Below are 27,139 nucleotides of genomic sequence, written 5' to 3' on the forward strand. Positions count from 1 at the left end.
TCCCCCTGTGGGCCCACTGGCTGTTCAACTGCCTGTTAACCACATATGGTCAAGGTTCTAGCAGTTTCTTTGTTATTTGTTGGTACCCTGTCTATTCACCCTTGTGTTTCCCTATTGGTCACTGTAATCCTTTTCCTGCTCACACCTTCAGGTGATTGATTGTTGCTGTTGCCTCCACCCCTGTTTACCAGTATATAGTCCTGGACCCTCTAGCTCTCCCTGTCTTTGTCCCTGGACCCTTTCAGCACGTACATGAAATAAACTGCCACTGTAAACCTATACAAAGACCCTTCCTGCTTCTGCCATCTTAGATAAGCAGCTGCTGTATGTGAGTGTGGTGTTTGCTGCGTGCTTGGTGGAGTGCTCTCCTCATGGGGATGCTTCAGGAAGGTTGCAGCAATCCACCATCTGCCCGTGCTGCAACGTCGCGTCAATGTGTCTGTCACCAACACACAACTCCACAAAACACCTGGAAATTTATTGTGTCCATTTTTCTGAGAAATTACTGGTGTAATTTTATAAATAGCTGAACAAAATTTAGTATATCCTCTATCTTCGCTTGTTAAAGTGGAGCATACTATCCTTTTTTCACGGCAATAAATACATAAAAGACCAGCATTTTACCAATAACTTTTTGTAAACAGTAATGTTGGCATTTATAATTTTTCAGTCTTGTCTGTTTTACTAATATGCAGTTTTACGTGAAACCACAACTGTTTTACAGATATAAATGAAGATTAGAGTATATGAAGAAATTTCTTGGTTTTGGAGGGGTCTTATTGCATTGATAGAAACTACTGCATAAGTAGTACTTATTATGTATTAGTATTCTAGTGTTCATAACTGAGTTCTTAGGGATTTAAACTCATTTAATGTAAATGCTCTTATTAGTAACAATCCAAGGACTGTTATGAGTTTCATAACCAGTATCATGTACATGCATATACAGAGTTTTTTCAAAGGCATTTTAGAGCACCCCCATACTGCTGTGTTTTTATCAAATTTATCTCTAAGATGTCCTAGTTTTTTGGGTGTAAAAATAAGGTGCCATAATTCATTTAGCCCAAATATTCCAAGTATATAAAAATTCAGTATCTTTTATAACTGATAGTTCTGCTCTGACAAATGTTTACCCAGATTATACTGTCCTAACTACATGGTAATTTGCATATCAGAGATGATGACATGTGGGAAAGTCAACTGCAATACAGATATTTAATTTTTTTTTGTTCTTGAAATTCTTTATGTTAATCACATGGAGTGTTTCTAACTATGCAAGTAACAGACATATATTATAATCCAAGTCTATTTCTTTTTATTGGAAAAGGACAGGCCATGATGTTATTCCATGAGGTTGGAGGCATTCAAAATTTGCAATGCATTTGACTGAGTAGGTCTGGCTCTCAGAGGTAATGCAATAGAAAGGTCAGATTTCTGATGTTTATACTGAAAGTAGAAGTGTAATAAATCCTGCAAAATAACCATTAACATGCACATCATTCTTTCAGAAAGAATTTTATCGTCATTATGTCATTCTCATTGATATTCTGTGGAAAGGACTCTACTGAACTGAATACTCTGTGTGTTAGTTTTGGGTTAGATAATTCCTATTCAGTACAGCACTTAGGAGAAAAACAAGATTAACACCCATATCTGTTTAAAAACTATTATTAATAACTTAGTAAAAGTACATCACATTTCTTGTAGTTTCAAGGATATGTAGTGATTTTCTTAGGGAATTTTCAGCCTCAGCTATAAAACAGTCAAACTTTGCATCTGTCACATCTCTTCCCTACATGCCAATTAGGTAAGGCATATAACTTTCAAAGAATATCTGAAAATGAACAGGATGCTCCTGAATCTTTTATAGCTTGTTCCAGAGCTTATTTTAGATAACTTTGCTATTACACTTGTGGTAGCCACAGATGTGATAAAAAGGTGTTCTCTTCTTGTGATCTAGTTGAGTCTGATTTCCAAGAAATCTGTAAGAAATGGAACATAAAGTTCCAAATATTTGATGGCTTCTTTTTTTTCTAATTCCCATTTTAAGTTACGTCACTGCTCTTGCAGGAACTGTAGATGATGCAAAGTCCTTCTGCTATTGAGGAATACAGTCAGTGCAGGTAGCTTGGTGAGCAGCTGCAGTGGGAGCTCTGGGTGTTGGGAGCCCCAGGCGAGAAGTTATGGATCTCTAACCCTTTGCATAATAAAGGGAATGGGGACCTGTGCCCATCCAGGTGACCAGACACTCAGAGACAGAGCAGAAGCTGAAGAGCCCAAGAGTTCCATGTGCTTAGAGTATGGAAGTATAAAGCCCAGGATTTTCTCTGTTCAGAGTCCCTCCTCAGAGGTACCAGCTCAAGCTGTTAATTTTTATATGGTTATTGCATCAAGACTAAATTATTTCAAGGATTGAGACATCTGAGACTCTGCAATAGGAAATTTAGGATCGAGCCAGTAAGGAAACATAGTTTGACTGTGTGAGTTTGATGTGTGTAGATGCCAAAGGGCCTCTCTCCCAGCTCAGCTGATCCAAATGTGACTGCCAGAATAGTATGATATTCAGGAATAATCTATGGGATGTTCTAAGTGAATTCAAATCTCTAAAATTCACAGTTTGTGTCATTGGCCCATAATTAACAATTGATGTATAGTTACAGATTACAGCATCCTATTGCATGAAGTTTTGGTCCACCAGTTACAGTAAAGTATTTCTGGTAACTATCACCTGTTTAAACTTTTAATCTGCTCATGCCAGGAAGGTTTAACATTATATTTGTTGTCCAGCCTGTCTACCATCAGCTCTAACTACCTTGGTATCTTCAAAATTTTGTACCCTCAAAAGAATTTTGTACCTTCAAAATGCAACTACCTCCACCTATCCCTCTACTTGTAAACCTGATGTGGACTTCTCTTCTTCAGGGCTTGTGTGAGTGGTTGCAGCTGCTGTTTTCTCCCTTCTGGCCTGAATATATATTTCCATCCTATAGTCACTACAGTTGCCAGTGGGAGTGATGTATGCCTATGTCTCAGTCTAGCATAGGGATTGAAACAAATCTAAATCCAAAGGACAGCACTATCAGACACCCCATTTTAAACACAGGAAAATTTGTGTGTTGTCTTACAAAAATAATCTACTGGTGTTTTTTCAGAAGGTGCTTACTATTATAACAAACATTGTTCTGCAGTTCTCTAAATGTATCATTAAATTATTTTAAATGTATTATTGCTGCTTGAGAGTAGTTTAAATCCTAAGAGAATCCCCTTACTTCTCACTGAAAATCCTGCATGTCCTCAGCATCCTCTGAAATGTGAAGGATTGACTCTTCCATTTCCTGGGATTCTCATTGGTGCCAGGGTTCAGCATGTAGGCTTCCAGAGCAACAGCAATATCTGTCATTTTGAATGAATACAAATCTCTAACAATCCATGTTTGTACAGTCCCAGTGGAAGCGTGTTGTGTCAGCTGTGCTTGCGGTACTTTAAAGGCTTTATTAAGTCAGCTGGCAACACACCCTGTCTCCAGGCGCTGGCTTTTATGGCAAAGGACCTAAGAGACTTTTTTTGTCCCTTTCCTTTTTTTTTTCCTCCTTTTTTCCCCCCTCCTTTCCCATGTTAACAGGTAGTGATGTTATAGAAATCTTATGGGTGTATTGCTATGTTCATAATACCCACAATATAGTCCACAGATGAGCATCTTTACCCAGCCATACAACCTTACACATACATGTGCACACACTGTCATTTATGCAGTCTGATATTAATTCTGATCAACTTATTACTACTGATTGATAAAGAGCTGTACAAAATTTATAAATAATTATAACCAGCTATCTTAGCCCATGTAGCCATTTGAAAGGAGGTTATGATAAACTGCCTGAAGGTTCTGACCACGTATTACTGTAAAATTCCATGCATACTCTGTCCAGTGGCCTTTTATGTAAGAACTGTACTTTCTGTTTGCTTTAACGTAGACAAAAATTGCTTGATTGGTAAATGTTAAAATATTAGTTTGCTTAAGTCATGTTTTGAGAATCAGTTGTCCAAAGAGTGAACTTTGCAGTGACATTCAGACTCTTTTCTCTTGCAGCCGTTTCGTAGAGTGACGTTTTCTGTTGTGAGTCAGCCTCAGGACCCGCATCAAGGGTCATTGCAGAGTTGCTATGACAGCGGTCTGGAGGAGTCAGAAACACCAAGCAGTAAGAGTTCATCAGGGCCAAGGCTGGGTGCCCTTCCACTCCCAGAGGACAACTACGAAAGGACTACGCCGGATGGCAGTGTTGGTGAGGCAGAGCATATGGAAAATGGTAGGGGCAAACACAACATTCACACACATAATCTCACTAGCAAGGGATACTAAGTAGACTTTGGAAAGGTCAGTCCAAAAACATAAATAAATACATTAAATAGTTAAGATTGTAATAATTTGATTTTAAAGTTTGTTAAAATGCAGGTGTACAAAATAATGGAACATAACACCACTAATTAAAACAGCTGTTTTTTTTACATTACTTAAAATCTATACTGCAGAAACAGTTAAAACACTGAAAAAAATATCAGTAGAGGTCTGGGGAAATGGTAATTGAATAAAATTTTATACGTTTCATTTTAGATAAAAGACCATAAAGGACAGATATATCCTCATCTCCTTCCATTTTTGATTCAAAACCTACTTAGGAAATTTCACAGAATGTGATATATACAGCATTAGGAAAATAAAATAGTATTTTAAAACCCCACTCTAGAGAATTCTCTTTTCCCCAAAAATGTTGTATAGACAGTTTTCAAAATAAAACACAATGTCAGGTCCATTCTTCATTATTCAGAATAGAAGAATATTACTTTCCTTTTCTTCACATTTTATTTTGGACAACATTTTAAAACATTTCACTTAAATTCAGGGCCCATTTAAGTAGAAGGGGAAAATGTTAAATAATTATTTATTCCATAGTAATTCTCCTACTATTAAAAACCAAAAAAAAAAGTTAATATAAGTCTCAGGTTGGGTTGTTTTTTCTTTCTATCTAAAACTATTCAGGATTAAAAAGCCACAAAGACTTATTCATTTTGAAATGTATTTTATAAAACAGGAATATTTCACCGTTCTCCATTTTTTGGCCTTGATCTAAAGTTTTATGGAGTCAGAGACTGACTTCATTGTATTTTCATTGGCCCATAAACAACAAAATAAATTAATACGTGTCAAACATTTCTTTGATAACCAAAGAAATAACGGATTTTCTAATTTAATTGTAAAAGTTGGGTACATGCAAGAAGGGTGGTGTATTTTTTTGTTATAGAATGAATTAATTAGTTTGGCTAAGTGCATGTTAGTTTTTCAGAGATTGCAATACTGAATAATTGTTCTTGGGGTTTTGTCTTATCTGAGATAGACATGTCAACCCATTAAAACTATGTTATTTTTCATGGTAAGATATTTCCAAATCTAGTGTGTATTGCTGAAGAATGGCTACAGCAGTCTACATATGCTTGAACTGTATATCCCAATAGAAAAAAAGTCAATTGACTAAAAAGGAAGACAGTATTATTCATTTAAAGTTATATTAGATTATGTATGTTTATACATTTGCATTTATATATTTTCCTTGGTTGTTTATATGAATATGTTTGATTACATTTCATTTTTCTGGGGATGTGGTAAGGGGAAAAAGTGATAATGGTATTCCTGGAAAAAATGTCAGAAAAAAAGCTTGTAGAGTTTGTACCTAAATTGGGCTGATTATTTTATTGTCTGTTTTGTAGTGAGATTTTGTGGTTAGGATGATTAATTAAACAACTTGTCAATTCCCTTGGAAATTCAGCAATGCAGAGAATTTGTAGAATGAAATTCTGAATTCAGAAAGTATTTTAACATAGAATATGCATGATCCACGCTGGAGAAACTGTAGAATCAAAAATTAATATAATTCTTAATGTATTTGGTAGACAATGAAAAAGAAAATCACACTAACTGAAGTGCAACTGAAAACAAAAAGTGCTTGAGCAATGTCATAAGATAAAGCAAAATAATTTTTCATAATGATGCAAAAACTGGAATTGCACTCGTATAACTAAAATATTTTACATGCTTCTTTTTTTGAAAATAGTTTATTTTATATTTGGTAGGATAAATTTCTTGGATTTGTTTTTGAAAATAGTATTCTAAAATTAATGGATAGAAACATAGAGGTAGATAAATACATTAGTTCATGCTGAATGAACAAAAAGTCTCCAGTAAAAAAAAATTGCCTGGTAATACATGCATAGAATCAGGATTTCCTCCTTCTTCATAAAACCTTGAACAAGACCTTTAAAAGCTGGGTGATATTGTGGTGAAAATTACACTGTACAGATTTCTGGATTTTGCTGTCACATTTTAAAGACAAGATTTCAACAGTGGCACGTCATCTACCTCCAGAAATTCGTGTTAACAATAATCTATAAATAATGATGGATCCGGATGGAATGTACTTTTTTTCCTTCATACATTTATTACCAGATATTTGAGTAAGATTTTTCTGTCATATGATTCTTAAGTCCACTTGCATTTTAACAACTGAATTGTTCAAATTCTGATAATGTAGTCTTCAATATTAATGGATCATTCTGACAGAAATAGAATTGAAATTGAAGTCTGTCAAGCATTCATTTGTCACATTTAATTGGAATCTAGGTAATCTGCAGTGTTTGGCTAGGTTAGGTTTTAATCAGGATTTATACTGGATTTTTTTGAAGATTTTTCATGGAAACAGCAGTTTGGAAATGATCTTGGTTATTAATTTTTACTTCAAATATTTACCATTTAATTTCAGTTGGTGTGAAACAATGCAGTTATAACTAATTGCATTGGATTTCCTTTCATTTCAGAATTTGAAATAATAATCTTCAGCACAGTACATGAAACCTTCCAATGTTTCCTCCTTTTTTATTTTTTTAAGCCTAGATGACTAAGGAAAACAAGTAATCTTTATAGCTATTGCAAATTAAAAAGGTTCAGCTCACAGGCAGAGTATATAAGAAATTCAACTTTCTGTTTGCTGTTAAGAGTTTCTTTACATTTTCTTGGTTGAGAATAAAACACTGCAAAAGTGAAAAAATGGATAAGGGGGGTTGATTTTCTTAGAATATGGTGAACATTGCCCACCAGCCTACATGACTGTCAGATGTAGATTGAAGTTTTATTCTGCTGATTAGCTGTGGTGTCAGATGTGGGAGAAAAAAAAAAAAAAAAAAGAAAGAAAAAAAATGCTAGCAGATTGACTGTGAAAATTCAGTATGCAAAGATCTTGTTAATTAGTAAAATCTGCAGAACCAAAAGTAACTTCTGAGTTAATTTATCCCCTGCCCTTGGAGCTTTCCTTGCAAAGAAATTCTGCTCGTATGTGCAGCCTTTTCTGATTTTGCTGTTAGAATGGTACTGTCTTAATGTAAATTGCACAATAATTTTCTGAAGAACATTTCCATTACATTCATATTTATATATCAAGGGCAAATACATTACCATGCTAAATTAGTTTCCTGGTCTTTTGTCATAGCTTTCTAGTTCTGACCATGCCTAATACATCTCAGAAGAAAATTTTGAAAAAACTCTGAGTCAGAAATTTCCAGAATTACTTCTCCTCCTGACCCCAACAGTTAATAGTCAGCATGTGATTTTCTAAATAATAATAATAATAATAATAATAATAATAATAATAATAATAATAATAATAATAACAGTACTAAAACCCCACTAATTTGCCACAAGACAAGTTACCGGCCTGAAGAATTTCAACAGTGAAATCCTCTGAAGGCTAACAAAAATGTTTGGGGTTTGGTTTTCTTAAATTCTTATTTAACTATTTAGTGTCTATTCCTTTTCTTTTCATTATGAAGAAGAGCATGGAAGCATTCTATTTTAGTTTTCAAGTACTATGGATTGTTATGTTTCCTTATAGTTTACCTTCCCTCTGAATTATAAAGCTTCCTAGGTTATAAATATTCTTCTAGCAAAGGTAGGGATAGCTGAAGATGTATTCTCAAAATCTGAAGAATGAACAAGACATCTTTTTCATACTAGTTTCTGTGTTATTAATTACAGATATGATCTTTAAATGGAGCTTCCATTGTTCTGTTTCATTTCTCTTCACCTGGTTCTATAAGGTCTCTCTCATGTTTCTTGCAACTCTCAGAAATATTTCATTATATTCCTTCTCCCTACCCCCTGATTTCTGCATACCTACAGTTTATTTATGCATGTAGCAGCCTAATCAGTTTTTTTTTTGTTTAATTTAGCTAGAGGACCTACAGTGGTGAAACTGCAGCACTGCAGGTTATGGCTTGTATGATCTTCCCTCGAGATTTGTTTCCATGCAGTCCTAATTAAACTGTGTGCCACACCTGAGATACCTGCCTTAAAGCTGGCTCAGGTACTTCTACATGAACATGTCTTTGATCTGCAGCACAGAATGCTGGGTTAGCCCGTGTTTCAATATCAAATAGGGCTGGAGAGGAGCAGTTGTCTCTGTGAAAGAAGGAAAATAAAGGAATGGTTTACAGATTCCATTTTTGCAGGGGGAAATGGAGTAAAGAAAGATTAAGTGACATGTCTGAAGTCACAGATAAAGTAAGGAGAAGAGCTTAAAAAGGAGCTCAGAAGTTTTGTGATTCAGTTACTTGACTCCCACAAAGAAATCAGTAGATAAATTACTCTCTGACTGACACATGAAATAAAAGCCAGCGAAGAGAAGTGCATTACCTTGGTTCACATAGTCTGATAATATGCTCTGTTTTCAATTACAATTTCAGATTTAGACTGCAAGAGTCAAAGTTCCACCATCAGTATAAAAAAGGGATTCATAACGTACAGAAGGATGAAAATGTGAAGTAAATTTTGACAATTAATACGTATAATTAATTTTATCTATAAGAGCATTCTCTCACTTTTGCTTGTGAAATAGATTCTTAATCTGTTCTCTGGACCAAAGTGTGAGGAAAAGAATAAATTAATTTAGAGAACTCATGTTTACAGAATCTATTTTTCCTTTACCTTTTTGTTGTGCAAATAACACAGCTTAATGTTCTTGGAGACTTAACTGTCCTTATTGTATAATGGCAAACAGACACTCATTGACTTATTTCAGAGAATGACTGCATTTTTGCAGTTCCCATTATTTTCAAATGTTCTTTCCTCTTGAATTCAGGTCCTAAAATTGCATGAGAATAATTTTGTTTTAAAATTGTGTCCGGAAAATGTTGATGTAAGTAGTCCATCTGAGAGGCAGTAAAGGCTTTCAATGTAATGATTACACAGTAACCATTCCTTTTTTGTTTGGTTCGTTTCTTTTTATTCTGTCATGGCTGCTGTCTCTGCATTTTCTTACATATCACTCTGCATGCATGAACCCAAAATACAAGAAAGTACTGCAAAATTATTATATAATACAAATACATAAGAATTCTTATCCTTGTTTCTGATGAATCTTAACCTATAATTAGGCATATGATGAATTTTGGATTCTGTAACACTAGCAACATACATGGGTAATGTTTTGGACCACATACATATTCAGTGATGAATGATATCTTGAACCAGTTTTTTTTTGAGAATACAGCATTCTGATAAGATCTGTGAAAAGAGATTTTATGAGGGAAAAAAAAAAAAAAGCCTGGCTTGTAAGACAGAAGACAAACTGTGCTGGAATCCCTGATACAGCAGTGCAGTCTTATGTAAGGCAAGGAACCTGTCTGGGAAGAATATTGACTGCTTTTCTCCTTGATTTTTTACCATTTCTAATCTTTTACTGTGTTCCTTTAGCTCACCTTACCCTGTATGTCTGCGAATTTTTTCAACAGAGGAACAAGGTTGATAATATATATGCACAATAATACTTTAACTTTGAAAACTATATTGTGCCTGTACGTTAGGTACTTGTATTTTGAAGTGTTATGCATATATACTTCTAATAGAAATGAGGGAAATATACTTTGTGTTAAATTCCTAATGCTGATATATATTTTTATATATTAACTATTCTATGTTAACATTGTACTTCAAATCCACTGTGCAAAGTAAAGCCCCAAATATAATGAGAAATATCTCTCATTGAAGACAACAAATAACATTTTTTTATACCTTGTCTATTTTCCTTGAGTGTCCAAACAAATATCAGCAACTTCTCCGTTCCGTTCATGAAGAGTACCTGAGTTTGCTGTGAATGGTTTTCTGCTTGATCAGGATTTTAACTGCTCAGAGAACATATGCTTGGATCTGCTGGAATCAAAGAAAGAATGCATATTTCTGTATTGGAAATCCACCCCCACACATTGGTAGCAAAACAAATTATTCAGCACTTTTCTGATTTTCTGAATAGAACTGTATGTCTCTTCCTGTTCTCTCTTGCTTTCCCATTGTATTTGTTCTAGTTCCTTTTGTGCTGTACAGTGAATAGCATATGCCTTTTTTCGGAAAAATCATCTTGTAGGATTTCTTCCTCCACTCCTGATTTCATCATCCCGCTCTTAAAAAGAAAATACACACACTAATAACTGTTCACACCACTTTTAAAAATAGCCTATTGATACCAGATAGCTTGAAATGCCATGTACTAAAACTGATTTCTTTTACTACCCTTTAAAAAAAGGAACTCCATGTTTACATTCAATCAGTTTTTAACCAATAATTTAATGTGGAGGAAGACTTGGGATTTTTAAAAAATCACACCTGCAGTTATATCAATTAGGATGCAGCAGGGAAGGAAGGGTTTGTATTTGCCTGTGGGTGTGCACACTTGTACACATCTCAGTGAGTCAGTTCTCACTGCAAATACTCATGAGATCTAGACAGTTGCAGTTATATAACCTGCCTCATCTATGAATTTCAAATCAATTCACTGAGGTGGATATGAACATACTAAACTGACAAGTGGAGAACTAAATGATCAGAAAGTAAAGCAGTATGCCCACTGTCATGCTGTGAATTGATCCAGACATTGTGCACCCCTCAAAAAGTAATAATTTGAACATGAACTTCCAGTCTGATGAAGGTTTTGCAACTGACTTAGTGAAGTTAGGCTTTTGTCCAAGGCTTCCGTGCCAGCTGCCAGCTCAGGCAGCCTCCCACTGATGCAGATTGCAGAACTCCCTTTGATACTGTCGCAGTCCTCAATGTAGATGGAAGGCAAAATGCATTCCAAAATTTAGACTCAAGGAAGAACAGACATCTGGTTTATGAATGGAATATTTAGCAACCTTTGCATCCAAGGCAGGCTTTTTCCTGAAAAAAATCTAATGCAAAGATTCAACGGAAGTTTATTTTTCCTCTGTTCCAATGAGTCCTTTCAACATACTGTATTTCCCAGTTGGCTTTATTTAATCATAGATTCTTTCATTTTCTGGACAACATTAGATCTTTCTACCCCTTCAAATCTTCAAGTATAATGAAGATCCAAAGCATAGGGGTATTTAATCATAATTTCAGTGAAAAATACTATTTCCTTTATTTGTGGGAGATCTAGGTAATGTATAGGGTCAGACCAAAGATCTTTTGGTGGCCAAAAGAAGGTGCTCAGGAAAAAAGTATAGCAGGACAAATAAACTGATTTGTTTTCCAAGTAGTCTTCTATACATCAACAGTTGGGAATTCTGATTCCCTGAGCCACATAATGTGCATTTAGTAATCTTTATGGATTTACATATTCAAATTTTTCCAGTTTCTATTGCATGCAACTATTAATATCTCTTTTTCCCAATAAGGGTTTTGAAGGTGATTGTGTGTGCCATTATTCTCAGATTGGACAAAGGAAAAATAAACTTCCTAATCTGTAAAGGAGCAGTACATAGGAATTTTTTAAGGAGAATATGTTTGTTTGTAGCCATACTAAAATTTGCTGTTGTGTAAGAAGTCCTGTATTCAGTTATTATTTCAAAAGGTTTAAACCCTAAAACCTAAAGGGAAGTGTATCTCTTATGTATTTTAGCAAATATAAATGTAAGTTTAGTATGCCAAAATCTACACAAAGATATTTAAAGGAATTAGAAACTTCCATATGATGTGTCATCTGTAGTTCTGAAAATTCTATTTTATATTTATATTTTATAACTGATTTTCAGAGAAATAAAACAATTTCTATGATGACAAGAAGATTTAAGTGCAAGCATAATATGAATTCGGACATTTAAGTATTTCTGAATATTACTACGGTATTGCCTATATTGCCTTTTTTGCCTCAACAGCAACACAGCATTCAGTGTGAATGCCAACTCAAAAGTCTTGAATAAGTAAAAAAAATCGTGGCATATGCTAGAACAAGGCATACATTAGAATTTTTAAGAAATTGCTCCATTTATTAGTACAGTAATTTAGCATGGAAAGCTTCTTGACTTTTTTTGGGTAAGGACCAACAATAACAACAAAACCTCCAATATCAAAAAAACAGAGGTTTTGTGCTCCAACAAAATTTTTGTGCACAGATTTATTTCTTACATAACAAATGCAAAAGTCAGCATTTATTATGTAAGAAAATGTATGTTATTAATCAGTATTTTATAAGATGCTTTTTTGTTGGGTTTTTTTCTGTAGACTAGATTAATAAATTCTATTAATATTAATTGCAAATATTTTATTGTAGATAAATTGTCATTCATTTTAAAGAAGCTGTCCATTCTTATGCATCTTTTAAGAAAGGACAAAAGCATCTCTCACTAAATAAATAATAAAAGATTGTTTTGATGGACTATTTAAATCTGTACTTTTTTCTAACATGTGGACATAAAAGTAAACCTCTTTTTGGATAATAGAAAAAAGTACATTGTAGAGGCAGTGAAGGAAGAACACTATTGATAATTTATATTGATTATTGTGTACTTTCTTGCTATCAAGTGTGCCCATACAAGCTTCCCCAACTTCCTTGCTTTAACCTGCTTTTAGCTATATCTAAGAAACAAATCATCCCTGAAGATCCCTGCTGGGGCACTTGTTCTTTTCCTAAGCAATCTGCATTATTTCATCACAAAGGGAAAAAAATAAAAGTGCACTATATCTAAAATTGCATGCAGACAAGACTATCTTCCACCAAAGTATTAGTTTTCTCCTGGTATGGTTTTATGGCAGATTTATTTTCTTGATCCAAGGATTTTTCTGTCTTTTTCTGAAATTGCAATAGTGCTATAAAGAGCAGTACTGCCCATTGAGAGGGTTCTGGGAAAAGGTTTTTCAAACTAAATCTCCTTAATTCACAAAGTGTGTGATATTTGTGCCCTGCTGTCCTACTGTCTTTAAAGTATTTCAGGTGCACAGTCAGTGGTTTTCTTATGTAATTGTCCTGCTCAACTTAATTCACATTTTCTTTAAAGAGGAGAATATGTCCTTTTTTTGGGGCAGGGCAATGATATTCACATTATCATGAGATATTAAAGTAACACTATCAGTGGAATATGACATTGCAAACTTTCATTATGAAAAGAAAGCAAAGAGAGTTATAATTTTACCTTCTCCTGTTGTTAGTCAATAACAGAAACTTCTCTTCTCTGAGTGGAGAATAGAAACCTATTATTTTTTAAACAAAGTATTTGAGAGATAAACTTATCTATGCCTGGTATGTTATTTTATTAATATCTCTCAATGTTTTATTCTATTAACAGTGGCCATCATTCCCTGCTATTGAATATAAAAATTTATGCCAAAATTCTTTTCATATTCTGATATGTATTGCAATAATATGGTGATTGTTTTAATATATCAGTAGAATTGACAGCTCTGGATATGTGCTTGTTCTAGCTATCTCCTACATTATTCAAGTGGGTATGAGAGTAATAAGATAATTAACTTTGTTTTCTAGGTTTTGGTGGTTTCTAGGGCTAAGGGGGTTACATGGACAAAAGAGGAGCAACCATGAGCAACATTATCTTGCATGCTGATTTTTAAAATATAACAAATCAAAGTATTTTAGTTGTGTTTGAAGATGTCTCATCCAATTACCCAAAACATGATTAATAGATTGTATTTAATGCAGTTTCATTATTCAGTTAGATTATTTTTGGTAAAAAAGGTAGTTAAAATGAGACCTGCTTAGTGATATGTACAGGAAATTTTTATTCTTATTGAAAACTTGTAACTTATTGTAGCTTCATCATCTTTCAGCATGATGAAAGCAATTTTGTAATGACATATAAAGCACGTAAGAAAAAAATTAAGCAATCCTGGAGAACTAAAAAAATGGTGACTGCTCTATTTGACAATGTGCAAGGAACCTGCACAGTGGAATCTGCCTGGATGACTCACATCCTTCCTGCAGCCCTCTTTCCAACGTGGTGTTGCACAGAAGTAAGAGAAGAGGCAGAGGAGAGAAGCAGCATGGGCTTTGGTTCTGCTCTTAGCATGCTCCAGATAGCCCTCTCATATTCCAGCAATTAAGATTGGCCTGAGAAAATCTGTGAGAAAAACAGGATTTAATAATCTTGACACTATATTATCTTTTTCTTTACTTGGAAGAAATTCTAAAATTATATATTCTGCTATAGTTCTCTACTTGGATGACACCAAGCATGAAGGGTAGAGGGTGATAGGAAAAAACAAATTTAAGTTGCATCAAAATTTCTTTAGGTCTTTTTATTTAATATGAGGAGCTCAACAGCAGCATGCAAGGGGCAAGAATAGAATTGACTTTTCCCACTCATTGTTTCCTTCTATACTAGAAATGGTCATACCTGCAGAATTAAACTTTGGGAAATAACAGTGGCATAAGAAGCTGGCTCACGGAGAATGGTGAAATAAAATAGTTGTGAGAGTCAAAGAGAGAGTCAAATACATCCTAGATTTTAAAAGTGACAGTACAGAGGACAGGCTCCATACTGCCACAGTGCACTGTTTCTAACAAGGGATGTTGCTTAGAGGCATAGCTCACTTGCCAGGAGCATAGATATGGAAACTTGAGACACAGTCAGATCTAATCTCACAAATAGTAATGGCAAAATGCAGAAAAATCCAAGATGCCCCCGAAGGTTTAGATAAGTGAATATTTTTCTTTTGCTTTTCTCTTCAAAAGGAAACAATTGCCTTTAGCTTTGAGCAGGTAGAGTCCCACTTGCTGTTGTTCATGCTATGAATTTTAAGGGGAAAACTTTCCCAAAACATAAAGAAAGGAGTTATCCTGAAGTTTCATGATAAATGTTATCAAGCATGTTATGTTAATTGAGGAACTTAGGAAACTTCTAAAACTAAATATTCTCTCTACCACCTCTCCTCTCTGTCTAGTATTGTTGTGCTTTCTGCCACATGTAACAGACATTGAGAAGCTTCTTTTTTCAGAAAGGTCTAAGCAAACAAACTGTACAGACAAGACAAATTTGTTTATTACTGTGAAGATAAATAGTAAAAGAATTGACTCAAGTTCAGTTCAGTAGTGATAGAAAGTCATTACTCTCAGGTGACCGTTAACTGGCTTGTACAAAATGAGTTAGCACTTGGGGAGTAGTGCCTGCTGCAGAGATGCTCGTGCCCCCAGAAGCATTAACTAGCATCCTGCTGAGACTGTCAGCAAAGAGGAGAGCAGACAACAACTCAGGTAAAGGATCTGCCACAAGGTCCATTAGTCTTTGAATAGCAATGGCTGCCAAGTGTTACTTTTTGGTCTGACTTGGTATCACAGACAGCGTTCTGCCTACTCACAACCTGGCAATTCATATCAGCATTAGGTTTGTGTGGAAAGAGGAAATCTACATAGAGCTGAACTTCAGCAGTGGATTGAGATAGTTTCACACATAATTGTAGTGAAGGACACTGGTCATGGCCTAAGCTTCAAAGCAGAATTCATTCCTATACTTCTTAGCAATTATATTAATCTATTTTAAATGTTCTTACATGAACAAGTTCAGATCACCTCAATGTAAAAAGGTGTTTTAGTAATACTAAAATGTGAAATGCTTACTGTTGTCTCCTGGAAAGTAATTGTACTTTTCAGTATTGGAATTCAGGAGTGCTTGTGCTCTATTAGCTGAAAATAATATTAATTATTCTTCATCAAGAAAAGGTGGAAAACAGAGTTGAACAAAAAAAAATTTTTTCTACTCTCTAGATTTTCAAGCAGTTCTGATCTCCTGCCAAAACAAATGGATTTTTTTAAATTTTACCATATTGATTCACTATTTTCTCTCACAAATATTTCTTGAAACTCTCTCATTGAGTGAATTTTCCAATTCCTTGATTAGCTCTTCAAAAAATAACCCCATAATTTCCAATTGCAGAAATCCACATATATATTCACATAAGTGTATACAATGCAATTTCTGAATAGGCCTTGAAAGAGCAATTGAACATGAAGAAATTCCATTTAAAGTGCCTTTTAAAATGTTTGTTGTTTTCTTTCCTATGTTCACAACCAAAGCCTTGGAGAGCAGAGTCTCTATGTTATATCTCCTAATTTCGTGTCAAAATCTGGAAATGTCTTGAGCATTGAGAGGACATTATGCATTGTGGGACTTTCTTGCATAGACTTTTTTACTAGTAATTGCAAAGGAATTATCAATTTGCAACAAATAAATAATAAACTAATTTAGACAGCTGAAATTGGAGTTATTCTTGCCTTTCCATGTCTGACACAGGAATAAAATTTCTTTAGCATGATGCTACAATGGCTGCTTCTTTTTGCAAAGGAACTACACTCCACAAAAGGGATAAAATATTTGAGCATACAGTATTTCTGAGATACTGCTATAACAAAATAGATTAAAACTTCATTCACATTACTATAACTGTGTAAAGAAGGGATTTACAACCATTATAAAAAGCTACATATATTTCCATCCTTAAGGCCCTATATTTTGCAAATGCTTTTCATTTAACTGGCATTTTATACTGAGATGTCATGAAAACACTGCAAGTAGTATATGTTGAACCAGACAAACCATTTTTTGTGAGTTTCAAATGACAAGATTGTAACTAATGCTATCAGTAGGGATGTAGAATTGTAGCAAATATCTAAACCTGTTATATTTTATGCTTATTGGATTACAGACACTTTGGATCAAACACTGAATGCTTCAAAACATTGTCTAAATCCTAAAAATCTCAAGATGCTCACATATATAATAGAATATTACTGTCAGAATTTATTTGAAGTCCTCGTAAGAAAAACAGACACTAGATTGACCCTAAAGCAAAATATAAACATATACACATTTTTTATCATTTTTATTTAACTTAATATATTTTCATATCTCTGTTCCCTATTTCTGTGCTTCATTCATAGCCCCTGAGTGCTGGATCTTTGTGTATAACTTTTTCATAACTTCCAGAGATGTGACTTTAGAAAAATAATAAAATTGGGCAAGCTAGCACTTCTGTGTGTGCAACAAGACACTCCCCTGGGAAACAGAGAAGAAAAACATGTAGAAAGTTGAAATTATTAATAAAGATAATTATAATTATATTATTTTACTATAAAATAATGTCCCATATCCACTGAAAAAGACTCCTTGTATTTTGTAGTTCAGTCTTATTTATAATATACAGTTACAAAATAATGTGATATTTTCTCTTTTAGCATTATATTAAATGCTGCTGACCTTAGTGAGAGTTGTGATGTTTTGTGACATGGAACATCTGCCAAAATATACAAATTTATGTGCCTTTAAAGCCTCTGATTCCTAAGAGACTTATAAAATTGTTTTCAAGTAAAGCACATAGAGAACTATGTATTTATATTGTCCTCAATTTTCTTGTAGGTAACAGCTTTCCTAAAAGTTTTAGTGTATTTCTTACTCTCTGAAATCTAAACTTGAACAGCCTTTGAAATCTTTGCATTTACTACTATAGCTAACTAGAGAGTACGATTTTTATCACTTTAGCAGATCTGTCTTGCAAAGACTCTTCCTTGGGTGAGTGAGAAAATAAAACCAGAAATGATTCTAAAATAGTAGGTTGAAATAATATGTTTAAAAATATAAAATTTGGGCAACTATTTATAAGTAAATAAAACGGCACCTATGTTCAAATATCAGTGACTAATCAGCAATTCAGGCAGCCAAATAGAAATCTTTGCAGGAGAAGCAGTAGCATTGTGCTGCATCAGCAAGAAATAAGCTGTTTCCACTCTTGAGTCCAGCTTAAGAATTCATTTCACAGCATGATTGGTTATAGATATTGGCAGCTGGAGAGTCTAGGTTCTGCTTTCAGCTCTGCCACAACCACTATGAAAAAAATGAAAAAAAAAATCTTTATGAAACATGCAAAATACATTTCATAAAATGAATAGGAAGTTCTTTGTAAAGATCAGTGAGCTTCCTAAAGGGGAAGCTGCTGATAATTGCTAATTTCAAATTACTTCCAAGTTTTAGTTTGATTAAGTTCAACCTTTACACCACCTATTCTCATCTTCCAAAAAATCTCTCTATATTCATGGTGATTTGCAAGCACATAATTTGTCAACAGAGGGAGAAAAATATTAAAAGTGAAGAAAAAGGAGCTATAGAGGTTTGATATGAACCACTACATTCATTTTACTAAATAAATATTTTTCCTCAGAGTTGAGAGAACTGTGTTAAATAAGCTAAGCTTCTCATTGATACCCTGTTGATTTAAAAAAGCAATTGGCAATGCTTAATTCCAACAGAATTGTCCTGATCCTTCCCTAGCCTTGCTGGTCTTTCTAGCTCCCACCAAGAAGTTATTTGTTGTTAGCAAATACATCTAACATCTGGAGCATGAGGGAAGAAATTTGCAAAGCTTCCGCTGCTCCAGCAACATTTCTGAAAGTCCTTTCCTTTCTTGACTGAAGTTTTCAATGAAGTTTTCAATAGAGTAGTCTCCAGAATTTGGAGAAATGTTTGTAATTTAGGTGCTTGGGTAAAAATAACCTGTTGAGCCATAACTTGCCTGTAGTAGGAGTACTATTGCTAGCAATATAGTGAAGGCTATTTTGCTGAATGTTATAATATTCTTAAGGCTTAAGGAATAATTGCCCTTTTCTTACACATGAATAAACAGCTAAAATTGTAATTAAGACAATATTGAACCATCCCTCTAGATATTAAAAAATATTTTTTAAAGCTTTCTGATGAAGTGTTGGACTATGCATTGATAATGTTGGAGATCAAAGCAAAAAGCAGTGCCTTTAGTGGTGATGTGCATTAGTGAAGATGCCTCTTTGTGCTTCAGAAAAGCAGACTTAGCTTTCAGTTTGGGTTTTTAATAAGTTCAAAGATACTATGCCTTCTGCACACCTTCCAGGAATATATTAGCCAACACAGCTGTATCACTTAAATTTGTGTATTTGTCATAAGAAATAAAAAACTTGTAGCAGATGATTATGTGACAACAGTATAACCACTAATGTGAGAATGACTTCAACAAAAGTAACATTCCAACACTGATTATAATAAATGAGAGTCTTAAACTGAAGAGAATGAAAAGGGCATTTTGTATTCATGCTAGAATTATACTTATAAATCTAGCATTTAAATTTTTTTTTACAGTTTTTCAAAGGTTTAGTTCAGCAATCCAAGAATACTGATAATCTAAAGTAGAAAAAAAATGCATTAAATATTTCCTTAATGGAGTTTTTAAAAAGAAAATGGACTTAAATTATTTTGCACATAAATACTTTCATGTACACTGCAAGGTTTTTCTATTCCATCTTTCTCCTAAATCAGAATAAATCTGTTTTCCTTGAGTGATAGATAGTGCTCTATTTCCAGAAGATCATACACACTTCTATCCCAGTGTGTCTTTACCATAAACCTATCATTGTATAATTATTTATGGAAGTGCTTATCACAGTCCTGGTGACAGAATGACAACTGTCTTTATGAAAATGAAATCTCATACTAACATTTCCACATTTTTGTGTATATAAAATGCTACTTTACAAGATTTTCTTATGCCCAAGGTGTTGGATTTTAATCTTTCTGCAGAGGTAGGCTAAAAACAAAAACTAAAAACGAACCAACCAAACAAACCCCAAAAAAACCAAAAAACAAAACAGGAAACAATAACAAAAAATTCTTTACAAACAACCTGAACTAATAGAAGATATTGTCATCCTAAAGTTTTGAGGTATTTCTTTTGGGTTTTTGTGCAGGAAGGAGGAGTTCAAGGGTTATGGTGGGTTTTGGGGTCAGTGGAGGAGGATTTTTGATTTTTGAAGAAAGAATTACAGAAATTTTGTTTTAGTCAAAGATGACTGGAATAGTTCTATTCTCCAGAACTGAACTCTATGTATGAAAAAATTATTCCTCCTTCATATTTCAGACAATAATAGCATAGAGCATACTTTTTCTTTAATAGCTTGCTTGAATATGCATACTTTTGAGGACTTAAGACTTTTCAATTTTTTCTTTTTTTTTTCCCCTCATAGGATTTTCTAATAATGTGGATTACTCTTCTGAGAGATGGCATACTCATTGGACTTAACTTTACATTGTATAATTGCTTTTAATTATTTTTTCTTTGTTTAATGATATATTAAAAAAATGAATGGTAAATCCCATTATTTGTAATACATCTTTCTTCTCTGGAAACCACTGTTTTGGTTTTTTTTCCCTCAATTTCTAGTTACACCTGGTAGATTTGTAGCTTTTTTTTTTCTTGTTCTATAAAGTTTTTTGTAGTCAATAGTTGATTATGCTAATAGTGAAGGAAATTATTTGACTTTGAGTATAATAAATAGCAAAATGCTTTGGTCTCTCATGAGTGTTACCCTCACCTCATGATGATAATAAATCATGGAGCTTATTAGCCTTGCAGGGGTACAGAAATAAAACAGCAGGATATGCTACAGGAGAAATATTTATATCACTGCATGGTGGTTTCCTGACTCATAGTAAAATGCCATGCAAACCACTAATATCAAATCAAGACATCTATAAAAAAAAATTTATAAGGGTTTTTTTACCTATTTGTTTGGAGAACTGAAAATTAAACCTCAGAGCAAAACTAACATAGAGATAATAGCTTTTCCTTTCACCTTGTCCTTACTAAATTTACCATGCAAAGATACAATTTACATAAGATCTATTTGATCACCTGATTCTTTTCTTTGTAGGATCATGCCCTAATGTCTATTTTTAGGAGAAAAAGAGGCTGAGAGGTTTCTCTCTGCAGCTTCCTGCGGAGGGGAGGTGGAAAAGGGGATGTTGAGCTCATCTCGCTGTGATCCAGTGACAAGGGTGCATGAAAATGTTTCAAAGCTGTGCCAGGGCAGGTTTAGACTGGACGTTAGGAAGCATTTCTTTGCTGAGTGTGTAGTCAAACACTGGGTGGATCAGGCTTCCTAGAGAGGTGATCGATGCCCAGGCCTGTAAGTGTTAAAGAGGTGTTTGGACAGTGCCCTTACCAAAATGTTTTAATTTTTAGTTAAACTAGATGATAATTGTAGGTCTATCCCTTCCTACTACAACTATTCTATTTTAATTACAAAAAAATGTAATGTAACACAATTGACTGTTGTGTGTAAGGGGAAAAAGAGGAAAAAGGAAGAAAGAAAACCAGATCTAAACTCTAAATTGATATTCTGGGATTTTCTTTTATATTGATAGTATGTTTCCAGATCTCTTTGTTAAGGATGTCTGGTTCAGAATACATTTCTAAAGCTCAGATTTTTTTAAATAAGTCATGCAACAATGAAACTTACTCCAATGTGACTACTGTTTATTTTCAATATAATACATGTTTAAAATCATGTTGAAATAAGAACATTCTCAAAAATCAGGAAACATTTATCTTATGCTGTATAGCTTTACTGAAGGAAACTACAACCAAAAAAAAAAAAAAAGTACTTTATATGCAAGTACTCTTTTAAAAAATATATTTGAGATTTGTTTTTTCATAAAATAGATGCTGTAGGGACTGGAAGAGGTCTCCCACTCAGCAGTCCCATTCTGTCATAAACTCTGTTGTATATTTCACATTGTAAATTTATTGAGTTCCAATTTAAAGCCATTACCATAAAAGGAACACCAATTTCTACAGCTCTCTTGTAAGACAGACAAGAGCTACAAGTTTGCAGATGAAAAATATCAGTAAGTTCACTCCTTTTTTCTTTATGTCTTTAGGTTTTTTTCCATCCCAGAGCAATGAGATAATCCAAATTCCTAAGTAAAAAATGTTTGTTGTTCAAGCCTTCCTGGATCAGCAAACACCAAACCAATGATCTTTCCCGCATCTATGACATGTGTGATCAAGCCATCCTTTTTTCTCCCACTGTGTTTTTCTTTTGACAGCTAATATCAAAATTCAATCTTGGAAAATGGTTCAGAAGATTGCAGATGAAGAGTTATGTGAGCAGTTTTTTAGCTGAGTTGTTAACATGGATGAGTCCATGTGTAACATGTAAATGTAGGTGCATGTATTTAGATATATATTCATAGAGAGAGAATGTACATAGTAGAAAAAGTTTTCATATTAAGTAAATTAACAAATTAGAAATGTATTTCTTACAATATGAACTGTTAGACAACAGCAATCACCAGCTTGTAGCTGAGATTACTCCTTGCATAAGTGAATAATCCTATTTTGGTCTAGAAATGGTTGAAGGAAAGTGTTGTGGTTGCCAGTTCCTAAAATCAAGTAATTTAAGAGGATTATTAGCAGAACTAAGCAGGTTTACTAACTCAGAAAAGCACATGACTTTACTGAAAGATAATAATTGCACCTGGCTTCTGCCCATGAAAGAGTTGGGTTGTTTGAGTTGAGTTGTTTACCCAGCTGTAAATATTCACCTAATCTCAGAATCAACAATAACAGGCAGGGCTGAGCCTTCCTCACCTATGCTGTGAGGAAGCAAGATTCAACCTTAAAATGTAAGCAGAGCCAGCATTCTTTTATGTTCTTTTCCCTTGGTTTCAATACCAGCTTTTGTAATTTTTTCACTGGACTTGCAGTAGAATATCATTCTTCTTACTTGTTTATAACCAAATATTGAGTGCAATCAGGCACAGCTGTCCCAGTGAGTCATCAGTAATTAACCTGAAACTCCCTGGAGGCCTCTAGCATCTACAAGTAGGATAATAATTTTGCTGGCTTGCACTTTTATGTTTCCTTCCTTACTGAATAAGGTGAGAAGTAATACTGGCATTTCACACTTTAGTCAGCAGCAAAAGAAGACCTCTAAAAACCACGCAAGTTTGGTATCAAAATAATGGTTATATTTAAGACATGTAAGTGTGAACAGTACCACACTCAGCCACCTCTTTCTGAAAATAATATTATTAATGACTTTACTTGTAATAAACTTGGTATGGGGAATACTTGAATAAAAAGACTTAAAAAGACAATGAAAAGAAGTAGCACAAACTAGGCCAGTGACATGGGAGCTAAAATTTATAGGAGACTCAGGAACAAGAGCTACTTGTACATTTTTCTCTTCAGGCAACCATCAAGAGTAGACTTCTAAACTCAGAGCTTTTTGTTTTGTGAAGGTAACCCTAAACAAATAAAATAACTAGAAAACAAACAAAAAATAAACAAGAGAAATACAACTAAAACAACAACAAAAAACCCAACCAAAGAAACCCCAAAAGACCATACATGAGATAAGTGAGCTCTCCAGATTTAGTCAATGTAAAACTCTGGGCACATCTACAGTGCCTCAGATTTTTAAGGTTACAGTAATAAAGTGGATGACAAGGGCATTGAGTTTTGTCTTTATAGTAAGTACATTTTTGGTGGGTTTTGGTGTTTGGTTTTGGGTTTTGTTTGGTTTTGGTGAGGTTTTTTTAAGTAAGAATAGATTATCTAAAAATAATAGGCAGAGAATGGCAGCCAAGACCATATTTTATATTACTATAATAATATATTTTTTACTGAATGATTATTAGAGTATTTACACAGGGAATAGAGAAACTCCATTTGAAGTTTCCTCAAGCTTTCTTTCTTCTTTTATGGGAGGCAGTAGGGTTGGGTGAAGTATCTTTCTGCACCTGGATATGTATACAAAGGTATACAAAATTCATTGTATATAATGAATTTTGTATACAAGGTATACAAAATTCATTAACTTGGAGAAAATAATACACAAAAGAAATGCAATCCTTTGAGATAGGTTTCTTGCACAGGTGGTGGGAGTCCTGATTTCTGAAATGCACATTCAAATGCTCATAATTTTATTATGCAAGATTTGATGAGGGTGTTGAAAGAATCGAAAAATTCCACATAAAAAGCGTGATTTTTTTTTTTAATTTCTGAAATGAGAAGCTTCAATAGCTCAGTATGTTATGTTCATAAAAAATAAATGTTAGGATAACTTGGAGTTTAATGTTTCTTAAAATATAGCTCAGATGTGCCTCTAAATCCATAAAAATGCATACTAAAAACCAGTTCTGGGCAACCAAGACTGACAGAATTCTAGCACTTTTAAAGGCATAGGAGTTTTCTTGTAAAAGAAACAGGGCATGTAGCGGCAGGACAAAGATAATGATTTTAAATAGAAAGAGTAATTAAAATAATAAAAAAAAATCTTAGAAAAAGCCTGTTTTCTGCCAGGGTGGTGAGGCACTAGAGCAGCTTGCCCAGAGAATTTGTGGATGCCCCATCCCTGGAAGCATTCAAGGCCAGGTTGGAGCTCTGAGCAGCTGGGTCTGGTGAAAGGTGCCCTTGCCCATGGCAGAGGTGCTGGAGCTCAATGCTTTTCAAGGCTCCTTCCAACCTAAGCCATTCTAAGATTCAATGAAACACTTAAATTTTTTAATTCTGTCACATACTGAAGGACTGTTCATAAAAGAGTAATTTATGAGATTATGCTCCAATGAAATGGATAATGTACAAAAGTATTTCAGAAGGTATTGAAAACCCTGCGTTGAAAATTGTTGATTATATCTGAAATGGAAAGAAATTCGATTTTCCTGGATTCTTTGAGGATATCTCTGTATAGCACCTCTTATTTCAAAGTAGGAAGTGAAATACAGTTCTATTGCATAATCTACTTTTAATTTTCTTTTTTTACTTTATCAAATTTAACTCATCTTTTATGTGTGTCACAGGGAGGGTGAGCACAGGGAGGGTGGTTTTATATGTTTAAAAGATTTACATTTCCCTTCAAACAGCATATTTGAACGTTTTTAGTCAGTCTGGCTCTGTGAGTAGAAAATTAAGGATTCTTTTCTATGAAAATGTCTGAAAAGACTTAATATACTTAAAGAATAATAGAGGAACCTTCTAGTCACTCTTAGTGTTTAAAATCTTTGTATTCAGCTCAAATAGCATATGCAGTGCTTTGATTTTAGATGACAACATTTAACAGAAGTTATCCTATTTTGGTGTCAGAAGTAATTTAGGGCAATGAATCCTAGTATATGCTGATTTTTGAAATTTTTCTCAGTGTAGATACATATGCACATATGTAATTCAAGTAATACTTCAAAATATGTGTCTCTAATGTTGTTTAAATTGAAAGTTCAACTGTCAGAGTTTGAAAAACAATGACTTACATTCGTCCTAGCTAAAAATCCAAATCAAAATGCACTCTTAATATTTTTCATCATTTTGTGGAATAATATTTCCATGGAGAAAGTTTAACGAATTAACTCTTTACTTAATTACCTTTATCATATCATTAAAAGATATGATCATGCTTACATGAAAGTGCCCATGGCAGGACCATAGCACTGGTGGTTTTGATACTTAAAGAACAGAATTATCAGCAAGGAGGAGATGACAGCAAAGGTGCAGCAGGTCCCTTTAGTATCTCCCAGTATTGATGATATGACCACGATGATACACAAATTGCTTACAGTGCTTTTCAAAAGGGCAGCTTCTCTGTGGAATTCACTGTGGAATACAAATTAGTTATCTACACCCAACTTTTGTGGATATTAATCTATGAGCCCCTTTTAGTCTTTCCTTATACGAAACTATGAGGAGTATAGTCTAAAATAAATCTTAGTATTGCTCTGAAACACAAAATAGTTATGTTTCAAGGTAATTTCTTATTAGCAGCTTGATTTCTATTTACAGAAATTAGTCTCAGACATAAATTTGTCTTTCTTGGGTTCTCAACTTGGCCACATCTCCTTAATTTATTTTTGTGCAAGTTTCTGTATTTGCATTCTCACTAGATTTTTGTCCTATAAATTTCTGCTCTCAGTGATGCATTTAGCATGTGACATGCCTGTTGAAAAATATTTAATGTCTAATAGGCAAAAATTCTGAAAATTGCAAGACAACTAGGATGCACTGTAAGATATATATTATTTTTTTTTTAATTCAGATAGAAAGTTCTCACTTATGTTGAAGAAACAGACTATTAAGCTACTGCTGTTTCACCTGTAACTTGAACTGTTCATGTCTACTCATGGCATAAACAAGATTCTAATTATGTAGCTGTATTTTTAATTTACTCAGATTCAAACTGAAACTTTTATGACAGAAAAAAAAAAGACTTGGGTGTGCTGAAGGCTTTCTCTTCTCTAATTGTTTTAGGTTTGACTGTTGGTTGCATTACAGAAGGAAACAACATGGGTGAGGCATATGGGCTAAGTTAAAAATTGCCCCAAATTAAGTTTGAAAAGCTTGTAGTTGTACTGGTAATGTCTGGCATTTTTGTTGTATGAGTAACAATGTTTAGATCTCCCTTAAGGTAGTTGCTATTTTAATTACATCAATTGTCCAGCCATATGTACTTGTTCTCTCTAAATGACTTTTTTGTGGATATTCACTGTGGGTTTTTCAAAAGACTTGAATAAATTCCACAGTAGTCCTGATAGTATAATTTTCATGGAAAAAAAATAAAAGGAAGATAAAAGTAGGCCAATATTTTCCATTATCAGAATTTATTTCCACTGTTTCCAATAGAAACAACTCATCTGAATATTAACTTATTTAACATATTTCATTAACTATTTGTATCTATGTATAGGTACTAAAACTTAAATTTTAGTCAAAAAATGACTGTGTAAATGATGGAAAATTCAATTTCGTTCCATTACTTTTAGGTGGCTTTAAACAGTTTCTCTCTTTCCCCAACTTTGGATGTAACAATATCTGATGGATGAGATGCAGAGTGATTCACCATTTCTTTTGGCTTCATGCCTGTACTGAGTCAGTCAAGAGTAAATTTCTAAGGTAAAATATTATGCCAGATGTTGACTAAGCTCTTGTTGTGAGGATAAATGACATTCAAGATTTCCTATAATCAGTAAATGCAGCCAATTTTTATTTTCTTTTGAAGTG

General features: G+C 33.8%; 1 protein-coding gene across 7 annotated transcripts in view; it reads left to right on the top strand.

Moving 5' to 3' along the window:
- Positions 1-27,139, top strand: part of PCDH7 (protocadherin 7) — a 268,452-nt gene that overhangs the window by 119,747 nt on the left and 121,566 nt on the right. For 2 of the 7 annotated variants that reach the window (XM_014265583.2, XM_014265585.2), the window contains one exon: positions 4,091-4,307. The exons of 1 other annotated variant lie outside the window; for it this stretch is intronic. In XM_014265583.2, coding sequence (XP_014121058.2) covers positions 4,091-4,307 — 217 coding nt within the window. The remainder of the gene's footprint in view (positions 1-4,090; positions 4,308-27,139) is intronic. 4 more of the 7 variants (XM_014265584.2, XM_074541835.1, XM_014265586.2 and 1 more) reach the window with 2 other exon arrangements.

Source organism: Zonotrichia albicollis, chromosome 5 (assembly GCF_047830755.1).
Source record: "Zonotrichia albicollis isolate bZonAlb1 chromosome 5, bZonAlb1.hap1, whole genome shotgun sequence".
NCBI classification, from domain to species: domain Eukaryota; kingdom Metazoa; phylum Chordata; class Aves; order Passeriformes; family Passerellidae; genus Zonotrichia; species Zonotrichia albicollis.